This window comes from Pleurodeles waltl, chromosome 1_2, assembly GCF_031143425.1.
Source record: "Pleurodeles waltl isolate 20211129_DDA chromosome 1_2, aPleWal1.hap1.20221129, whole genome shotgun sequence".
NCBI classification, from domain to species: Eukaryota; Metazoa; Chordata; class Amphibia; order Caudata; family Salamandridae; genus Pleurodeles; species Pleurodeles waltl.
The window spans coordinates 489,680,020-489,697,398 of NC_090437.1; the positions used below are offsets into that span (position 1 = coordinate 489,680,020).

The window sequence follows — 17,379 nt, forward strand, 5'->3', positions numbered from 1 at the left end:
CATATTTATAGGGCATTGATGCATTGCTTATCTTGTTAAAAAATGTAAAATAAGTGCAAGTGCCCAAAATCTTTCTTCGGAGCTTACTGCCAAATGCCAAGCCTGCTGATTACCACGGCGGTCTAGTGTTGTTTCTACCTTATGACTCTTTCTTCCTCCATCCTCACTTCCTTTCTCCTTATCCCACTTGTGCTTTTCAATTTTGCTTTCTCATTTCAATGTTTTCTTGTGTTTATCTTTCTCCTCATTTCACCTTTTTCAGTCTTTTTTTCTCTTGCTATTGGTCAAAGTATGATGAAGAAAAAAAAAAATCCCATTCCCCAAAAACGAGTGCTGGTGATCACAACCTGCAGCCAGAAGTGCAAATTAAGCACCGTGGGACAGGTGTATGACATTTTGTTAGCGACTCGCAATTTGTGATCCTTTTGGGAACCGTAAATTACGAGTCGCAAAACAAAATGTACAACAGTGTAAAGCACACTGTTTGCGATTCCCAATGGGGTCGCAAATGACCTACCTCATCAGTATTCATGAGGTAGGTCGCAATTTGCAATCCCATTGGGAATGGCCCCACTCACAGGTATGGTGGCCTGCTGGGGACAGCAGACCACCATGTCTGTGACTGCTTTTTAAATAAAGCAGGGTTTTATTTCTAACACAGCTTGTTTTCCTTAAAGGAAAACGGGATGCATTACAAAATAAAAACATGAAAAGTGTTCTTTTCATTTATTTTTTTCAGAGTAGCCAGTGGTCCATGGGACCACTGCCTGCTCTGAAAAAAGTTTTGCGCCCCCATTCACATATTGTTACCACCAACTTAAAGTTGGTGGTAACTGCGAATGTTTTGCGACCACATTCACGGTTGCAAAACATTCATACATGCCAGTGCTATCCACTTTTAGGAAGAGACGCCCTAAACATGCCCCTTCCTAACACCAAGTCCCAACATGTAATTCAGTAACAAGTTACCGTATCGCATTTTGCCTTTTGTACATGGCAAAATGCATTTTACTGCTCTGTGACCGGTAAAATGGTTCGTACATCTGGCCCTGTATGTATTCCACTTTTGGTAGACGCCTGAAGGTTTAGTACGTTGTCAGCCAGTGGAACACTATCACTATTATAATATTAATGGGTTCTAATTAGTAGACTTGTCCGAAAACAGACTGATGGTTGGTAATACAGTGCAATTGTACTCTCTGCAGCAGGATCGTGTTATAAATACTGCCACAAAGCGAGCACACAGACTCTCCTCACATATATCCCTTTGTAACATAGAAACATTAGCAGTGGCAACAACTAAATTCCCATAGATCCATGTCCAACTAGCCTACTGCATGTTGCTGGAGGACCACAGAGTCAACATGGTATTCAGCACGGTCTTTGCTCTTGCACTCTGCATACTTCCCGGAGTCGGTCTTATGGCATTCTGAACTCAGTTATGACTCTGCACGCCCACTCCTTGCACAGTACATTTGACATACACGCCCACCCCTTGCACAGGACGTTTGACCTAACTCAGCCAGATAAGGAAGCAGATGTCATTCTGCTACAGCCCTAAAGCACTAAAACTAAACTCCAAAATGCATCCCACATTCTAAGACCTGTCACAATAAAATATAGGAACTTCTGACTTTCAGGTGATCGCTTTCATGCAATCTTCATTTTCATACCACAGGAATTGGTATTGTGCAAAACTGCTACAATTCTCTTTATTTAGTCTTAAAGGGTTTGTTGTGCCAAGCAGCATTTTTAAATGCAGAATGTAAGCAGGAAATTAAAGATGTAGGGTAATTCACTAAATAGCGAGCTCCTCAAAGAAAATAAGCAGTTCTTGGTAACTAGCAAACCAGCCTTGTTAATTATTACTTGCACACTCAGATCAGTGTGCCTAGTCAGAGATGGCTGTAGGGAATTGCTCAACCAAAAAGTAACCCGCAAAAGTTATTTGATTGCTTTTGAAGGGTATAATCAAAGCAGAGTGTGACCTTCCCTTTGCAAACTTTGATCTAAAAAACCTTTTAAAATAAAAGTGACATGACATCATGTGAGAAGGCATCATAGACGCCTGATATCACATTGCCTCTTGGGGGATATAAATTATCAAAAAGTAATAGTTAATTTTACAGAAATTACAAATGACCATCCCCATTTCTTATATAGGTTTCAAATGCACTTCAGTAACACGTGCCAACAATAAAGGTTTTCAGGCCCAAATTAAGGTCCAAGCTGCTGGCGCCCATCATGCCTGACTCCTTTTAGTAACACAAAAATCTGGAGTAAATGCATGGAATGTTTTCCTTCAGGGCACAAGACTAACTCCACTAACCAACAAAAACCATGGATTATCCACTAACCATGGGTTTCTGGAGCAGCGTGCTTCTGGCGTGAAGTTCTTCAACACCTTGTCAGGGGTAGTAAGCGCTACATAAATGCAATTACACTTACTCTGTTAGCAGAGTATATCATAATTAGCACTCATCTAATATAAATAACATGCTTATGCATTAATTAATCTAATGGAATCATTTCATTGCAAGCTATCATGACCACATAGGTTGCTTTCTGGGGCAGCCTGAAGTACTGAGGTTTTGCACCAGGCACTGATTGAACTCTTCGGTTATTAAACCCACAGAACTTCACTCCTGGTGCTCCATACCCAACCAATTAAAACTTACTGCGTGCTGGCATCAGGTTGTGCCAGACTCAGTGACCATGGTCATCACTATGCATTCTGCTGAAGAAAAGTAGCGATGGCCCAGAAGGCAAGAGGTCTAGTGACATTTACTTGAAGAATACCTAAAAATGACCAAAGAAAAGCAGCTGTGAAAAGAGGTGTGTGGGTTTTGATGAGGTGCAGTATCCCAGGGCACTGCCTGTTTCAATGAGCTCCCGAATGCACATACTTTGCAAAGTGTCATGACATAACGGAGTAACATGGTCTTACGTACCCTGAACCATTGCTATGCGTAGGCCACACGAAGGCTTACTCGTAGACGCCACTTGAGAGCACATTGAAAAGGGGTGGTAGCCACATGGGAGACAAAAATGGAGAAGAGGGTGCAACAAACATAATAGGATGATGATGCTGAAATACTTTCAGATAGCCAGGACTGTGCCACAAATGTTCACAGCCTAGGTGGCTGACAGGAAGGCTAAAGGTGCAAGGAACCATTGTACACCCAGATAGGAAACAATCAGACTGGGAGGAGATCAGAGCACCTAATGCTTAGAAGTGCACTCTACTCCTTTCCAATGGTGTTATCAATATATTTAAAGTTCCCAGCCCAATACCAACAACTGTTGGAGGGTAAGGGTGCTGCAGCCTCCAAAGACATGATAGTTCTCATGTATTCTCAATGCTCCCACAATAGCTGTTCAGCCCTTGCATTCCAAATCCTACTAGACTTGCATCTCTTTTGAGAAGAAAGGTTACAGACGTTTCACCTGATTGAACCAAGAAAAATGCTTTCTCAAGAACACTGTGTGGTACTGCTCACAGAGTTACACGCAGGTACTGTCTTCTTCCCAGTTACATTGATTCCCCTAACTTCCTCCAAGACTACGAGTCGTGGACTGGTCAAGTACAAAACCTGTACAATATCTAACTGTGTTGCTCTTACATTGGTCAATGCAGTCTTGGTTAATTGAAAAAACAATGAATTAAGGCACCAGTCATTGTATCACACCCGAGGCGTGTACGCCACACCCTTCTTGTTAACATGAGAATCGCAGCAGCCAGGCTGTTCCACCACTGCCACCCACCAACGGGAGGGCACTCAGGGGGGTTCATATAAAGCATCCACGAGGCACTAGCTGCACTGAAATAATCGTCAACTGCTGTTTCCAAAAATAAGAAACAAATAAATACATTAGTGGTCGATAGGCTTTTACAAATAACCCAAGTGATATGGAGAGGTGCAGAGACATACTGCGCAGCGCTCTTTCATGAATAACATCTACCATTTGATAATAACGGCAAATGCTGACATCACACACTCTCACTTGAAGTCCATGGCAGTACCTCGCAGAGCTGCAGGTTCACCCACGACCCAGCATCAGAGGATGAACCAAAATCCCCGAAGGCTACGTCACACCATTACTTGAATGGGAAAGGGAAATAACAGGATGAAAAGTCCAGCAAGGTCCTTATTAAAAGCTTCCATCTTCTGAACTCCAATCTGCTTTTCAATATGTCCCTTTGTTGTCTTATTAAACAGGCACGGAAATGCCCGTGAAGAAGGCCTCACTTCCTGTAAGGATGCTCCTGCTGGTTGCACTATGCAAAACTCTTGTTAAGTTCCTGTGCTCTCAAGGACTCTCGTCAGAAAGGGTACTAATGTTGATTTTACCGCAGTCATCGTTCCATGGGTTAGCGCAAGACACACACAGAAGCTGTGCATCGCCAGGGCAGCCTAGTCTGCCCAAGAGATATGTCAGTTTGTAAGCCCCCTTGCCGAAGGCGGGTTTGTGGTGGAAGTGGTGTGTTGTCATGCTCATTTGAAGCAGCTGCTAGTGTCTTTCAGAACATGGTCCTTTCATGAGGCTTACATCATCCAGACCAATCTCCCCAGCCCCGTCTCGTCCTCTTTCTCCTTTAAAGATTATCTGAGGAAAAAAGCAAGAAAGGACAACCAAGTCAATTCACAAAAACACAGCACAGCCACATTTCATCACATACATAAGTCTCTCAACAAGCGAACTGACTGAGTGGGCACTTGCTCTGCCCTCAGAAGCATTGCCCTGCCATGGGATAAGCTTCCATTCAGGTCAAGCTACCTCCACAGATACCAACTGAACATCCCAACTGAACATGTGACCAAATATCAAGCCATAACAGTCTATGCAGTGAAAATGACATGTGACGTATTTGTCCCTAGGCTGGATAGCCCTCGGAGACTCTCCCAGCAAGTAAGACACAGAGGCACGTGCCAGTCAGAGAACCTTGTGCAATATGACTGATCCCACCAGAGACATTCAGACCTTTCTGCAGTCACAGCTCATGGGTCTCCAAGGGGGTGGGCCAGGGCGGCGCGTTGCAGGGGGAGGCAAAACATGGCATTAAAAAAAATATTTAAAAAAACACTTACCTTCGCTTCTGCGATGCAATGTTCCTCTGCCCTTCTGTCTTGCTCCAGCACAGGCTCCCAGCCTGCCCTGTGGCCAATCCTGACACTTCTCAGAGCAGCGTCAGGATTGGCTCGGAGCGGCCAACCAGGGTGCTCCCAGGTGGACTGGGAGCATGTGCAGGCTCTCTCCAGCCCAGCAAACATGTTGCTGGGCTAGAGAGACCCTTCTGCGCATGTGTTGGGCCGGCTTGAGACGACTGGCCAAACATACATGTGCAGTAAGAGGGAGTGCCCAGCACTCCCCATCATTGCTCGTCACCCCCGTGGCCCTGCCCCTTTCCCCCCAAAACTATAATAAACATAGTTTATTCTAGTTTTCTGAGAAAAGGTTTACAGCTGCCGGCGGGGTGCGACGCTCCTCCGCCCTTATGGAGGAGCCGCCCCTGCCTTTCTGAAGCTGAACTTGACTTCCGCCTGTATATCTCTCTCCCCCTCCCTCCTACACCACTGAATGTGATGCAGTGGAGTTAAAATGGGTGCCTGCACATTGACTATGGGGACTGAAATGCATGACCCATACCTCTGAACCTTTCAGGACAGCTTAGAGAGTGAAAGACAGGTTATTAGAGCTTTGACCCCTGCAGCATTACAGGAAGTGACATCACATTATCATTGACTTTGTGACATCAAAGGAAATTACATCACATAACCTTTCATCCACTGACATCATAGTAATTGACATGAGGGAATTCTTACCATTTGTCTAACTTACATTACCCTCTCTGTGTTGGAAACAAGAATACAAACATCTGGTGGGGGCATGAGCAATACTATGCTGGCTACACTGGTGAAAGCTCACCTAAATAAAGTGAACCACTGAGTCTTTATCACTATGGGGTATATTTAAGAGCCCCTAGCGCCACCTTAGCGCCGCTACAGCATCATTGTTTTGACGCTAAGGCGGCACTAAAATGGCATTTTCCTTGCGCCATCTTTACAAAGTGGCACAATGTGTGCATTGTGCTACTTTGTAAACCCTTGCTCCACATTATGCCTGCGCAGGGCATAATGTATGCAAAGGGGCTGTTCCCCCATTAGGGGGGCTGAAAAAATGGCACAAGGATATCTAGGAGATTTCCTTGCACCATTTATTTTGGCACTTTTAATGCCTGCTCAGAGAAGGTGTTAAAAAGGGACATACCATTATCTATAATGGGCCCAGTACTCTGCAGGAGTAGCGTCAAAATGTTGCCGCTACTCCTTCAGAGTACATCAATAGCGTAAAAAAAAATGATGCTATTGCCCCCTACCCTACGCCATATTTTAAATACAGTGCACACATGGTGGTGGCAAGGGGGCGCAAGGAAAGTGGCGCTGCCCTAGGTGCAGTGCCACTTTTCTTAAATCTGCCCCTAGATTTTCAAGGAACCTAATGTTCCTTATATAAAAAACAGGCTAAAATCTATAATCTCAAGGCAGCAATACATGATGACGGTTAGGTGTAGTGGGTGAGCTGAAGACACTGGAACCTAACGAGCGGGGTTTCAATTCCGTCTTCCACACAGTCTGCTAAATCACTTAGGAGCATATTTATACTCCGTTTGCGCCAAATTTGCGTCATTTTTTTCGACGCAAATTCGGCGCAAAACTAACGCCATATTTATACTTTGGCGTTAGACGCGTCTAGCGCCAAAGTATGAGGAAAGAGCGTCATTTTTTTGCGTGAACGCCTTCCTTGCGTTAATGAGATGCAAGGTAGGCGTTCCCGTCTAAAAAAATGACTGCGACGCAAATGCGTCGTATTTATACTCCCGGGCAAAAATCACACCCAGGAGTGGGCGGGGCAAAAAACCCCGCATTTGCGCCTCTTTTTAACACCTGGGTCAGGGCAGGCGTTAAGGGACCTGTGGGCTCAAAATGAGCCCAGAGGTGCCCTCCCATGCCCCCAGGGACCCCCCCTGCCAGCCTTGCCCACCCCAGGAGGACACCCAAGGATGGAGGGACCCATCCCAGGGACATTCAGGTAAGTTCAGGTAAGTATATATATTTTTTTTTATATATTTTTTTTTGGCATAGGGGGGCCTGATTTGTGCCCCCCTACATGCCACAATGCCCAATGACCATGCCCAGGGGACAGAAGTCCCCTGGGCATGGCCATTGGGCAAGGGGGCATGACTCCTGTCTTTACTAAGACAGGAGTCATGTAAATGGCGTCTGGGCGTCGTTAAAAATGGCGCAAATCGGGTGGAGGCGATTTTTTTGCGTCAACCTGACTTGCACCATTTTAAGACGCCCTAACGCCATTTTTCCCTACGCCGGCGCTGCCTGGTGTACGTGGTTTTTTTCCAGGCACACCAGGCAGCGCCGGTCTGCTAGCGCCGGCTAACGCCATTCAATAAATACGGCGCCCGCATGGCGCTTCAGAATGGCGTTAGCCGGCGCTAAACTTTTTGACGCTAAACTGCGTTAGCGCAGTTTAGCGTCAAAAAGTATAAATACGGGCCTTAATCTCTCCCTATCTAAACATTGGAATTGAGGTATCTGAAATTAGTTTAAAAGATGTTATTCCCATTTGCATTTGATATACACAACAATAGTTTTATCCAACCCCATTTATAATTTACAAGAGATCTTGTTGGTATTGTTAAGGAGCCCTTAGCGGGCCCTGCCTACTGATGCTTGTCGCTGAGTCAGTGTGAAAGGTGCTTAAAACTTCTGATCCTGCTGTTGCTGCTTTCTGGGTTTTCCTCAGTTCAGTGAGCCAGAGATGCACCACAGGCAGATACCTAAAGCCATGGCTTTGGAGAATCGAAATAGATGCCAATCCGTCCGTCATTACTAAGGCGGATGGAAGAAACAGGGCTTGATACTTAAAGAGGGTAAAACTGTGTGACAACCACCAAAGAAAGTGGGGGTGCGACATGACGGCCGACTGAAAACAAAAACATCCTTTGAAAAAATGTTTCACCCAGCCCCACACCCTAGGAGGCCGTGAGCAGAACAGAGACATGGTTGGTCATGGCTGCCCATCCTACTCTGAAAGCTTCACCGAGCCTGCAGCCTATCAAGGGGATGCCGCAGTGGCAGAATGGCCAGCTCGGATCTGCGCAGTGGTCTCCAAACTTTTTAATGCCGCGCCCCCCCAGTTGAAAAATAAAAATCATTGGCCCCCCCCCTCAGAATTTCACACAATTATTTTATAAAGATGGCAATGTTTAAATATGTCTAGACCTATTTAAACATTGCAGTTAAGTACTGTTACCTTTTTAAGAATGCAATAACAAGCTTCTGCTTAAAACAAAGGCCTGTTATCTGTGTAATGCTTCTTTTGGTCAGAGTCTGGCGCGCCCCCTGGGATCACTTGAGGTCCCCCTAGGGGGGCCCACCCCCCTACCGCCCCCCAGTTTGAAGACGTCTGTAGAGTGAAGCTGAGATTACTATATTTTAACATTCAACTGACACTGAGTAGTCTGTACATTGCTTTTTCTTCCTTCCTACAACCCTCTGAGTGTAGGTGTAAAACCAGCTCTGCAGTGTAGCTTTAATCCACGCCTCACTGACAGGAATAGTTCCCATGACTGGGCAGCGGGTTGTGTAGATAAGAAACGTTCCTTTAGTGGTTATGTGAGATTTGAAGAAGTTTAATTAAGAGATTCACGAAGTGATTCGTTGGTTATAAAAGCATCCAAATAGGTTTGTGTGAATCTATTTAGGAATCAATGTATTTCTTGCTTTGGCTAAATGATGTTTAAACAAAGAGGTGGATACACCTTTTAAAATTCCTACCATTCGAGTTTTACAGATTGTAAAATATATTAAACCGGTGAATTTCAGTCGTGTTGCCATGTTCTGCACTCCCACCGCCCTAGTCCCAGTTGGGAAACACAGAGGTAAATCACTTCACAACAGTACATAATGTAACAACCAAACACCTTAATCTGTCTCAAGCGGCAAAATTAAAGTTGCACTAAATCCATAGCTCTTGCCATTTTTACCAATAGAACTAGATCTTCATTCTAATTGCAGCTTTCCCGAGCCAACACAATTGTGTGATTAACTCCACATCCCTGTGCCTAAGTTCACCAGTGTCTTGCAGTTAGTAGTGCTTAGGAACTGGCTAATTTGAGCCTGTCAGGAAGGCTTAACTATTTGAAAGGGCATAACAGATTGAGAAACCCCACATTATGCCCATTATCTTCTGTTTCCAGCAAATGACTACACTGCTCTCCAGAGAACCATGTTTTAATCCACCACCTGCCTTTTTCAGCATCTCTGAACAATTAAAAACAAAAGAGATATAATTACATCCACTTATCCCCAGAAGAACCACTCTTTCAGGATACACAGCTTTTGCCCCCCACAGCAACTAAGCGTCCTGCTTGTTTGTAACCAGGAAAATGGTAATGGAAGGCTATCTGTCAGGCAGTATGGGAGATCGTATGGATTCATCTTCAGGACCTTCTTTCTAGAACCATTCCGTCATGTCGGGAGCACACTGGACCATGGGAATGCCAGCTTGACAATACTTCCAGTGTGGGGTTGAGGAAAGGCAAGTAGTAGGGGGAACAAAGTGCATTCCAGTGTCGGATAGAGGAGACACTGCAATCAGTGGAGGTAAGTGCTCAAGAAATAAAGGAACAATGTATTAGAGAGGAAATTCATACAATAGAAAATGGCATTGTGACTGGAGTCTTTGTGATTCTTTGCCTACTCCCAAGCCACATTACGTAACCGCAGGGGGAGGAAGTAGTGGGATGTTTATACAGCGCGGTCCTCATGGAACCCACACTCTTGAACACACCACCATTCGTAGCTGGCTAAAATATCAATATCATGAAAATTAATTTCCTGTATTTTGTTTCTGCAGCACCGATGGATGAAAATAGGCTTCCATCTTGGATCAGTGTTGGTACAGTAATTAAAGTATACGTAGAAAAGAGACCCAAAGTAGAGCTTTGCGGAACTCTGCAAGTGACAAAAGTCTCAGGAACACCACAGAGGTAGCCTTCCCTTAACATCATGCATCAAGGGTGATGCAGGAATGAGCCCTGTGTCAATCATGCCACAAAACGCAAGCCACGTGGCAAGATAATGATGAAGGCGTAGGAACCTGACTCTTAACTACATCTTGTAAATATTAACACTGTGGTAAAAATAAATATACAACATAAAGAAAAGGAGCAGTCCTTTTTCGAACAGATACTTCTCACATCATTTGTTTATGGATGAGTAACTAATCGTAGTGAGCCAAACTGGTAAAAGTGTCTTCCACAACATACAGAAGTGTTTGGAGATGCAGTGTGGGGTATGACAACTGAATATTAGGATCTAAATATTGTCTCACAAGAACATGTCCTAAATATTGTTTACAGAATTCGAGTTAAAAACAAAAAACGTACACCCAATTGACAGATATTTTGTATTTTAGGACACATTATGTTATACAATACTTGTTATCATATGGACCTAGTTTGGGTACCATCTGAAAAGCCGCTGCAGAATGTGGGAGTGGTTCACGGGACAGCTTGAGCCTTCAAGCCGTTGGGAAAGTAGTTGTCACTGGTGAAAACTTCTTAGTTGTGATGTTAGGGTGCCCTTGGTTATTGGTTATACAGTACAAGAGAATATAGCAAACACCCAATACCCTAATAGTGTCTAATTGGCTCAGTACCTCATTGGCTAAATGAACAAACTTGTAAAGGATTTCAGCTCTCTCTGACAGACAGACCAATCACAGTAAAAACCAACATATCAGTCTTCCCTTCCAAAAGAACCTTTGTGGTTGGGTGAAATCTCACTTTATTTGCTGCATAGCACTTCTACAGCTTATTGTGCTACAACTAACAAACATTGTTGCCAACCAAGTCTGAGGCTGAACCAAAACTATGACTCAAAGTCAAACCAAGTGTGTCAGAAGGTGCTTTTCAGAGTATGCGGTAGTCCTCGATGACTCTAAACGAGGCTGGAAGCTGGATTCTAAGTGTGGGACCTTAGAAAGAGAATCTATGCTCTCCACTGGAAGAGAGGTGCAATTTGTGCTATGAGACGATAGGCCCTGCAATGCTGTAGTTGTATATCGATGATGAAGAATGTATGCACTTAGCCAGGTAAGAGTAGACAGTCCAGGGATGGGTTCAGTTTTGGCACCTGCGTAATAAGCATGTTTAACAAGCAGTGGCTTGCATACATTACAGACTTAGAAATGTCCAGGGAATATGAGTAATTGACAAGGACGTTCTATGCACATTTGGTTTAAGCTCACAAAGTGGTATATTTCTTAGAATTCCCAAAGGCTTGGGAATTTACATGCTTGACCTTCCTGACCTTTTAACTTACATCCCTCAGGGTGCAAAATGTACAGAAAAGAACATGAAGTGCTTAAATTAGTCCAGCATTAACACAATGTTAGTAGGAGGAAACTATATGTAATAGCAACTCACATTTTGCAAGAAAGTTGTCCAAGGTTTAAATAAATCATGACATTGCAACTTTCCACCCCTGGCATGCATTGTGTACATGATGACGGTCAGGGGTACTAAAATAGGAGTTTCCATTTTACTAACTTCCACATAGTCATATGCATTTTCAGTGTATAACACTTGAGTATCATGTCGGTGCTAGAGGTGTTGACCACTAGAGGTTTTCAGAGCAGGATGTATATGGGAAGTCTGCTTCATTCTGGCACATATTTTTGTGCAGAATGTAGAGAATCTTACCTAAATTTTGTAATGCCTATAGCAACAATAACTGTTGAAAGCTGCGAGTTTAGGAAATGCATCACAGTCCTTGAAAGTAATGCATCAATAACAAGCGAGTTTTCTAAATAGATACTAAATTGATGTGTTTGGATTTTTCATTATTTTATCCATCCGCCCCAACAACGTATTCCTCCTGTGTGTGCCAGCATTCATCCAGCCTACTCATGAATCCACATTTAAACCTGTTGTCTGTGAGCTGTGTGTGTGCAGGTGGCTATGTCTTATCTGTGTATATGGGTGTGGTCACCCTGAGTGTGTGCATGTGTGTGCTCGCCTACGTACATGGATAACCTGAAGGGGAATATGAAAGTGTGTGTGGGACGTGTGGAATCCCTCTGTTACCACACTGTCTGCTTGCATAATACAAAACACTTATTGGCTTCAAAAGACTTGGGGCCAGATGTATCATACATTTTTGCGATCGCAAATGGGCCAATGGCCGTTTGCCATCGCAAAAATGCATTTTGGTATGTATGAATCCCAATTTGTGATTTGGTAACTTGTTACCGAATCGCAAATTGGAATTGCGACTACATACTGATTCGGTATTAGGAAGGGGCGTATCAAGGGCGTCCTTTCCTAATACCGAATCACAACAGTATGTAGGAATGTTTTGTGACTAAAATGCGGTTGCAAAACATTAGCATTTTACCACATACTTCAAGTAGGTGGTAACCCATTCGCAAACGGGAAGGGGTCCCCAAGGGACACCTTCTCCTTTGTGAATGCATGCAAAAACATTTTTTAAGAGCAGGCAGTGGTCGCATGGACCACTGCCAACTCAAAAAATTAAAAGAAAACTTGCAATTTCTCTTTTTTAAATGCATCTCGTTTTCCTTTAAGGAATAAAAAGTGCTTTATTTGAAAGCAATCACAGACATGGCGGTCTGCTGAGCCCAGCAAGCCACCATCCCTGTGATTGTAGCCATTCCCAGTGGGTCGCAAATTGCAACCTACCTCATGTATATTAATGAGGTAGGTAAATTTGCAAGCCATTGGGAATCGCTAAATGAAACTCCTGGAGTTTCATACATTCAAATAGCGATTACCTAATTGCGATTCACAGAAAATCGCAATTATATAATCACTATCCAGATGAATGATACATCTGGCCCTTAGTTCTGTTAAACATTCCCTCAGCAACAAGAATGATTAAGCCACTATACACTGTGATATTGGCCCAAATAATATTACCGCAACAATGTGGCGATCTGCGCATTTAATCATTTTGTGCCTAATGTGATAGCAAATTATTGCACCTTTTAAAGATTTTGGAAATATATTTTCATAGTTCCATCTAAACCCCACATAACGGAAACCTGATAAACCTGACGTCGGTGCAGCTTTGAAATGTTATTTTTCTGGGCCTGAGACAATATTTTGAGGGGATAACTAGGCTTTCCCGTGAACCGCTCCCATGATCTGCAATTACTTTTCACCAGACATCTGCACGATGGTGTACAAACTCCTCCATGGTCTGTGTAAGACTCGTTTCATCCCACGGATTACTCTGTTTAATTTTTCACTTGGGTGGCTGTGAACCTGTGCTAAAAATACAGAAAGACCAGATAAGGCAAATAGACGTCCAGAGACTGGCATTTTGGATGCAATCAAAGCAGCGGGCCAATAGAATGCAGATGGCAGTAGTTTTGGTTACAAGAAAAGATACTCCAGTGTTTTATGTTAACTCCACATAAACCTTTGTTCAGTTGACGCTGATTCCCAAATAGACTACAAAGTGTTGAGCCATTGTAAAAGACACAAATTTAGGGGTGGGCGAAGAATTCTGCTATGCTGGCAAAGTTCGCCAAGTTTTCCCCACTCTGCATGGAGTTCCGAAAAACTCCGCAAAGCGGCACAGAGTTTTTAATATTGGGCGGCTCACCAACCTTGAGTTGGCAAACAAGAGAGAAATCACTTGCCGAGTGCGAGCAAGATTTCTGAAGGTGGGCGGTTGCGACAGGTCACTACCGCTCACGTTGAGAAAGCTGCCGCTAGTGTTAAGAAAGCTGCTGCTCGAGTAGAAAATATACTCGAACGGCAGCAAGAAGTTTGCATCCTTTGGCGCTGCACGTGGGTTTACATTGCGAGAGAAACTCCTGGCACTGAACATCAGCACAACTCACCAAAGCTCTGCTGCTTGCGGAATTTCACGTAGCGTGGTGGAGTTTTTTCGACACTTCACAGAGTTCCGTCTAGCAGAACTCTGCGACCTCCACCCAGGCCTGTTCAAATCCTTGTTTCACATTCGAAGCAGTAAGAAAGCACTAACAGAGCTACTTACATGTTTTATGTCTCCAGCCCCCTTCAACGTTATTTGTGTGCGTCTCCAATTATAGCCGGTGTCTCTTCCCCACACGGGCGGCCCGTGCGTGTGAATCCTCTTCACGAACACCTGGATGGTGCCGGACTGCAGGCCAGACAGCTTGTGCCGGAAGGACAGGCACAGGTCCCCGCCGCGTGCCAACTGGTCGAGAGGCAGAACCAGGCGGGCCATTCTCCCGCCTTTGCCCTTTGACTGAGAGAGCAGCAGGTACTGTCCACCTGTGGGAGAACAAGACTCATTAAACAGTGGTGTGTGGAGGGCGGTGGAGAGCGAGTCCCAGAGACCTCGGCCCGCAGCCCGGATTGTGTATGGAGAGTATCTCGCAATTGGGTATTCAGTGTCAGCACAACACACATTTCATTAGGTAGAGGGGACATAACAGGGGCAAACAAAATGCTTCAGTTTCCTTCCAGGTGCGAAAACACACGCGCAGACAGGCACTACACCTACAAAACTAGCTTCCATGTTCTGCAAATTTCCATACATTTATAGTGTTAGGTGGGCATGTAAAATAAGAAACATACACCTTGGGTATCAGAAACAGGAGAACAAACACTTGGACACAAAATACCGAAACTTGGCATATGTTTTGTGTGGGCCTCATTTAACTCACCAACGTGCATACTCAAATCACATCAGACAGAAGGTTTTAAAGCAATCAAAGGATAAATAACTGCATTGTTGAAGCAATTTCAAAAAAGTACTAAGAAAAGGTAACTGTTAACAGAAGCTGATTTATATACTAGGGCCAATTCAGAAAAGTGTTAGGAGTATGGGACATAGTGCTGCAGATGTAATATTTTACATGCCTTTGCGAATTGGTCTTGAAACGTCCAACTCTCTATAAGTAAAAGTGCAAGGACAGCACAGTCACTTCTATTTGTGCTAATGGTATATGAATATTCCACGAATAGTTTCATTGTATTTCTTTTTCAGTTGTTTTCGGGCCTATACACAAAGGCATGTGAGAGTACGTAAAAGATTACTACAGAACCACTGCTTTATTTACACAATAAAGCCTTTGTGAATACGCCCCCAAAGTAAGTCTGGGCCTTGGATTCATTACAAGTTTAAAGTAATTTGGAACTACTTTCTTCTTTTACTTTAATACACCATCTGCAGGATTAAGGGTTCCTGCGCATGACTATGGGACGCCCCAGGGTCAAGGCCTCTTCTCTGAAGGCATCTGTACAAGGCAACTCTGAAGTTATCTGCTCTGCATTTTATGTCTTTTTAATGCGCACCTTAGCAAATAAAGGAAACCAAGCTGGCTCAGAGACACAACAAGAATGCGGCCTATGATCAAGAAAAAGTTCTTTTAACATATATTTTCAGGCCAGCCGCTCTCTCATAAAGGCTCACTCACTTCATCTGCATGCAGCTCTCTTGCAACTATGAGCACCCACCTTCGAAAGCGTTTCCTTCAGCTATCAATGATATAGATGTCCAATTCAGACAAAATATCTGAAGAAGGGCCATTCCCAGTGCTCAGTTTGTAATTAATAAAATAAATAATATCAAGTGGCCAAAATGATTCCTGGAAAGCCCCTGCTGACTCCCATTACTGGTGCCACCACTACCCCGAGGGTGCTGCCCACTGCCTGCATGGGCAATGCCCAAAAGCCATACAAAAGTGAGTGAGCGAAACAAGCAAGCCAACCTTTTAAGGGCTCAGGGTCTCCACCCCAGAGAACTGTTTGAAAAAATGGTGTTATATAGTGTATTTATACTCCAATTTTCATTTGCTCAGAGGGCACTTATGAAATATCCTAGTACTTCCATGGTTTGGTTTTGAGGAGAGGGCATGGGATGGGTACGTGACGTGGTGTCCTGTCCTTTGTACCACTACTTAAAATAAATGATTACATTTGTGTATACTGTGTAACAATAGAGATAAAAAAAACCAAAATCACACTAAGAACAATTACATTGATAGAAATCATATTTGAGCACACCTGAAGGAAACACTTAACTGGTGGGTGGTGGTAGAGGGCTTCAGTTGGTGACAGGCTGAGATTCACCTCAGTGCAACACATTTTGAACATATAGTCAGTTCCTGGCACGGGGACCCCCTTTCGGACAAAGTCCCGGGACTGGTAGTGCTGGTAACTGTGCCAACCTCTTTCTTGGGGGAAAGAATGCGGGGGCCTTGCACTTTTATGTCTCTTTCTGAGGTTAGTGTAATACAGTAACCAGCGCTGTCAGCACAGGTTATGGCATAGACCCCATGCAGAGAGAGAATAATAGCGCCAAGATACTCTTTCTCTTCCGACATAAGGTTGGTACAGTATAATAAATGGTACTGGTTATTGCACCAACCTTTTGAAGGAAGAGAAAGTGTGGGGGCTCTGCACTCTCTTCCTCTCCGTGTACATGGTCAGTCCAGTAACCATTATTGCGTACTGTGCCAACACTGTGCAGAAGGAGGAGACTTGAAAGTTATAGGCAGTTAAAGGAGAACTCTTGTCATTTAAGCTAAAGCCATCATTCAATTCAAATTAGATTTTTATTTTTTACCCACCCAGGGTCAGATGTGCTTCTGTGTTTCTATACCCCGAAATGTTGCTGCACCTCTGTATGAGCAGAAAATATTTTCAACTGAGGTCCCATATTGGTGGGTGTCCAACTATGGTCTGAGCAGAACCCACTGAATAAAAAAAAACTAAACAAGCATTTTCTCCAGTTAGAGCTACTGGCGTAAATTCCTAACTGGATTTTATTTGCCACATAAATTGAAAATGAAAAATAAAACATTAGTTAACAACAGCGAGATGATTCAAAGCGCCACGGCCGCCATGGCATAAGCGCGTAGGAGAGACACAAAAGGAAAAAGAATTTTGCTCACAGTCAAACATATCAGCAATAGCGCAATTATCCAGTCTATATGGTGGTAACAAAACCTCCCCAAGGAGGGACAAACGTATAGCATTTACCAATGAAAAAGGATTTTTGAAAGGAAAGCCCACAAACAAATGAAAGTGATGGGCGTGAGGTGGGAGTGATTAAAAGCCCACAATAGAAACAACAGGTCGAAGCACTTGCATGCTAGACCTAAAAAAGGCACCGGGCTGTCTAAAGAGGCCTGTTTACCACATATTTAGATGTGCATGACCTCACAGTGCATACTTGGAAAGACTCCGTGCCTCGCTGACACTTGCTTTAAGTTTCACTTCCAGGAGCACAGTCTTTCCACTGAGTCAATCTCAACACCACGTTGAAATTTGAG

The 17,379-nt window shown here is 43.8% G+C and overlaps 1 protein-coding gene across 2 annotated transcripts in view; it reads right to left on the reverse strand.

Annotated features, from left to right (window-relative positions):
- Nucleotides 1–240: 240 nt before the first annotated feature.
- NPNT (nephronectin) overlaps nt 241–17,379 on the reverse strand; it is a 211,955-nt gene continuing 194,816 nt past the window's right edge. For both annotated transcript variants that reach the window (XM_069241282.1, XM_069241273.1), the window contains 2 exons: nt 14,112–14,371; nt 241–4,608 (listed from right to left, as the gene is read on the reverse strand). In XM_069241282.1, coding sequence (XP_069097383.1) covers nt 4,513–4,608; nt 14,112–14,371 — 356 coding nt within the window. In that variant the 3' untranslated portion in view covers nt 241–4,512. The remainder of the gene's footprint in view (nt 4,609–14,111; nt 14,372–17,379) is intronic.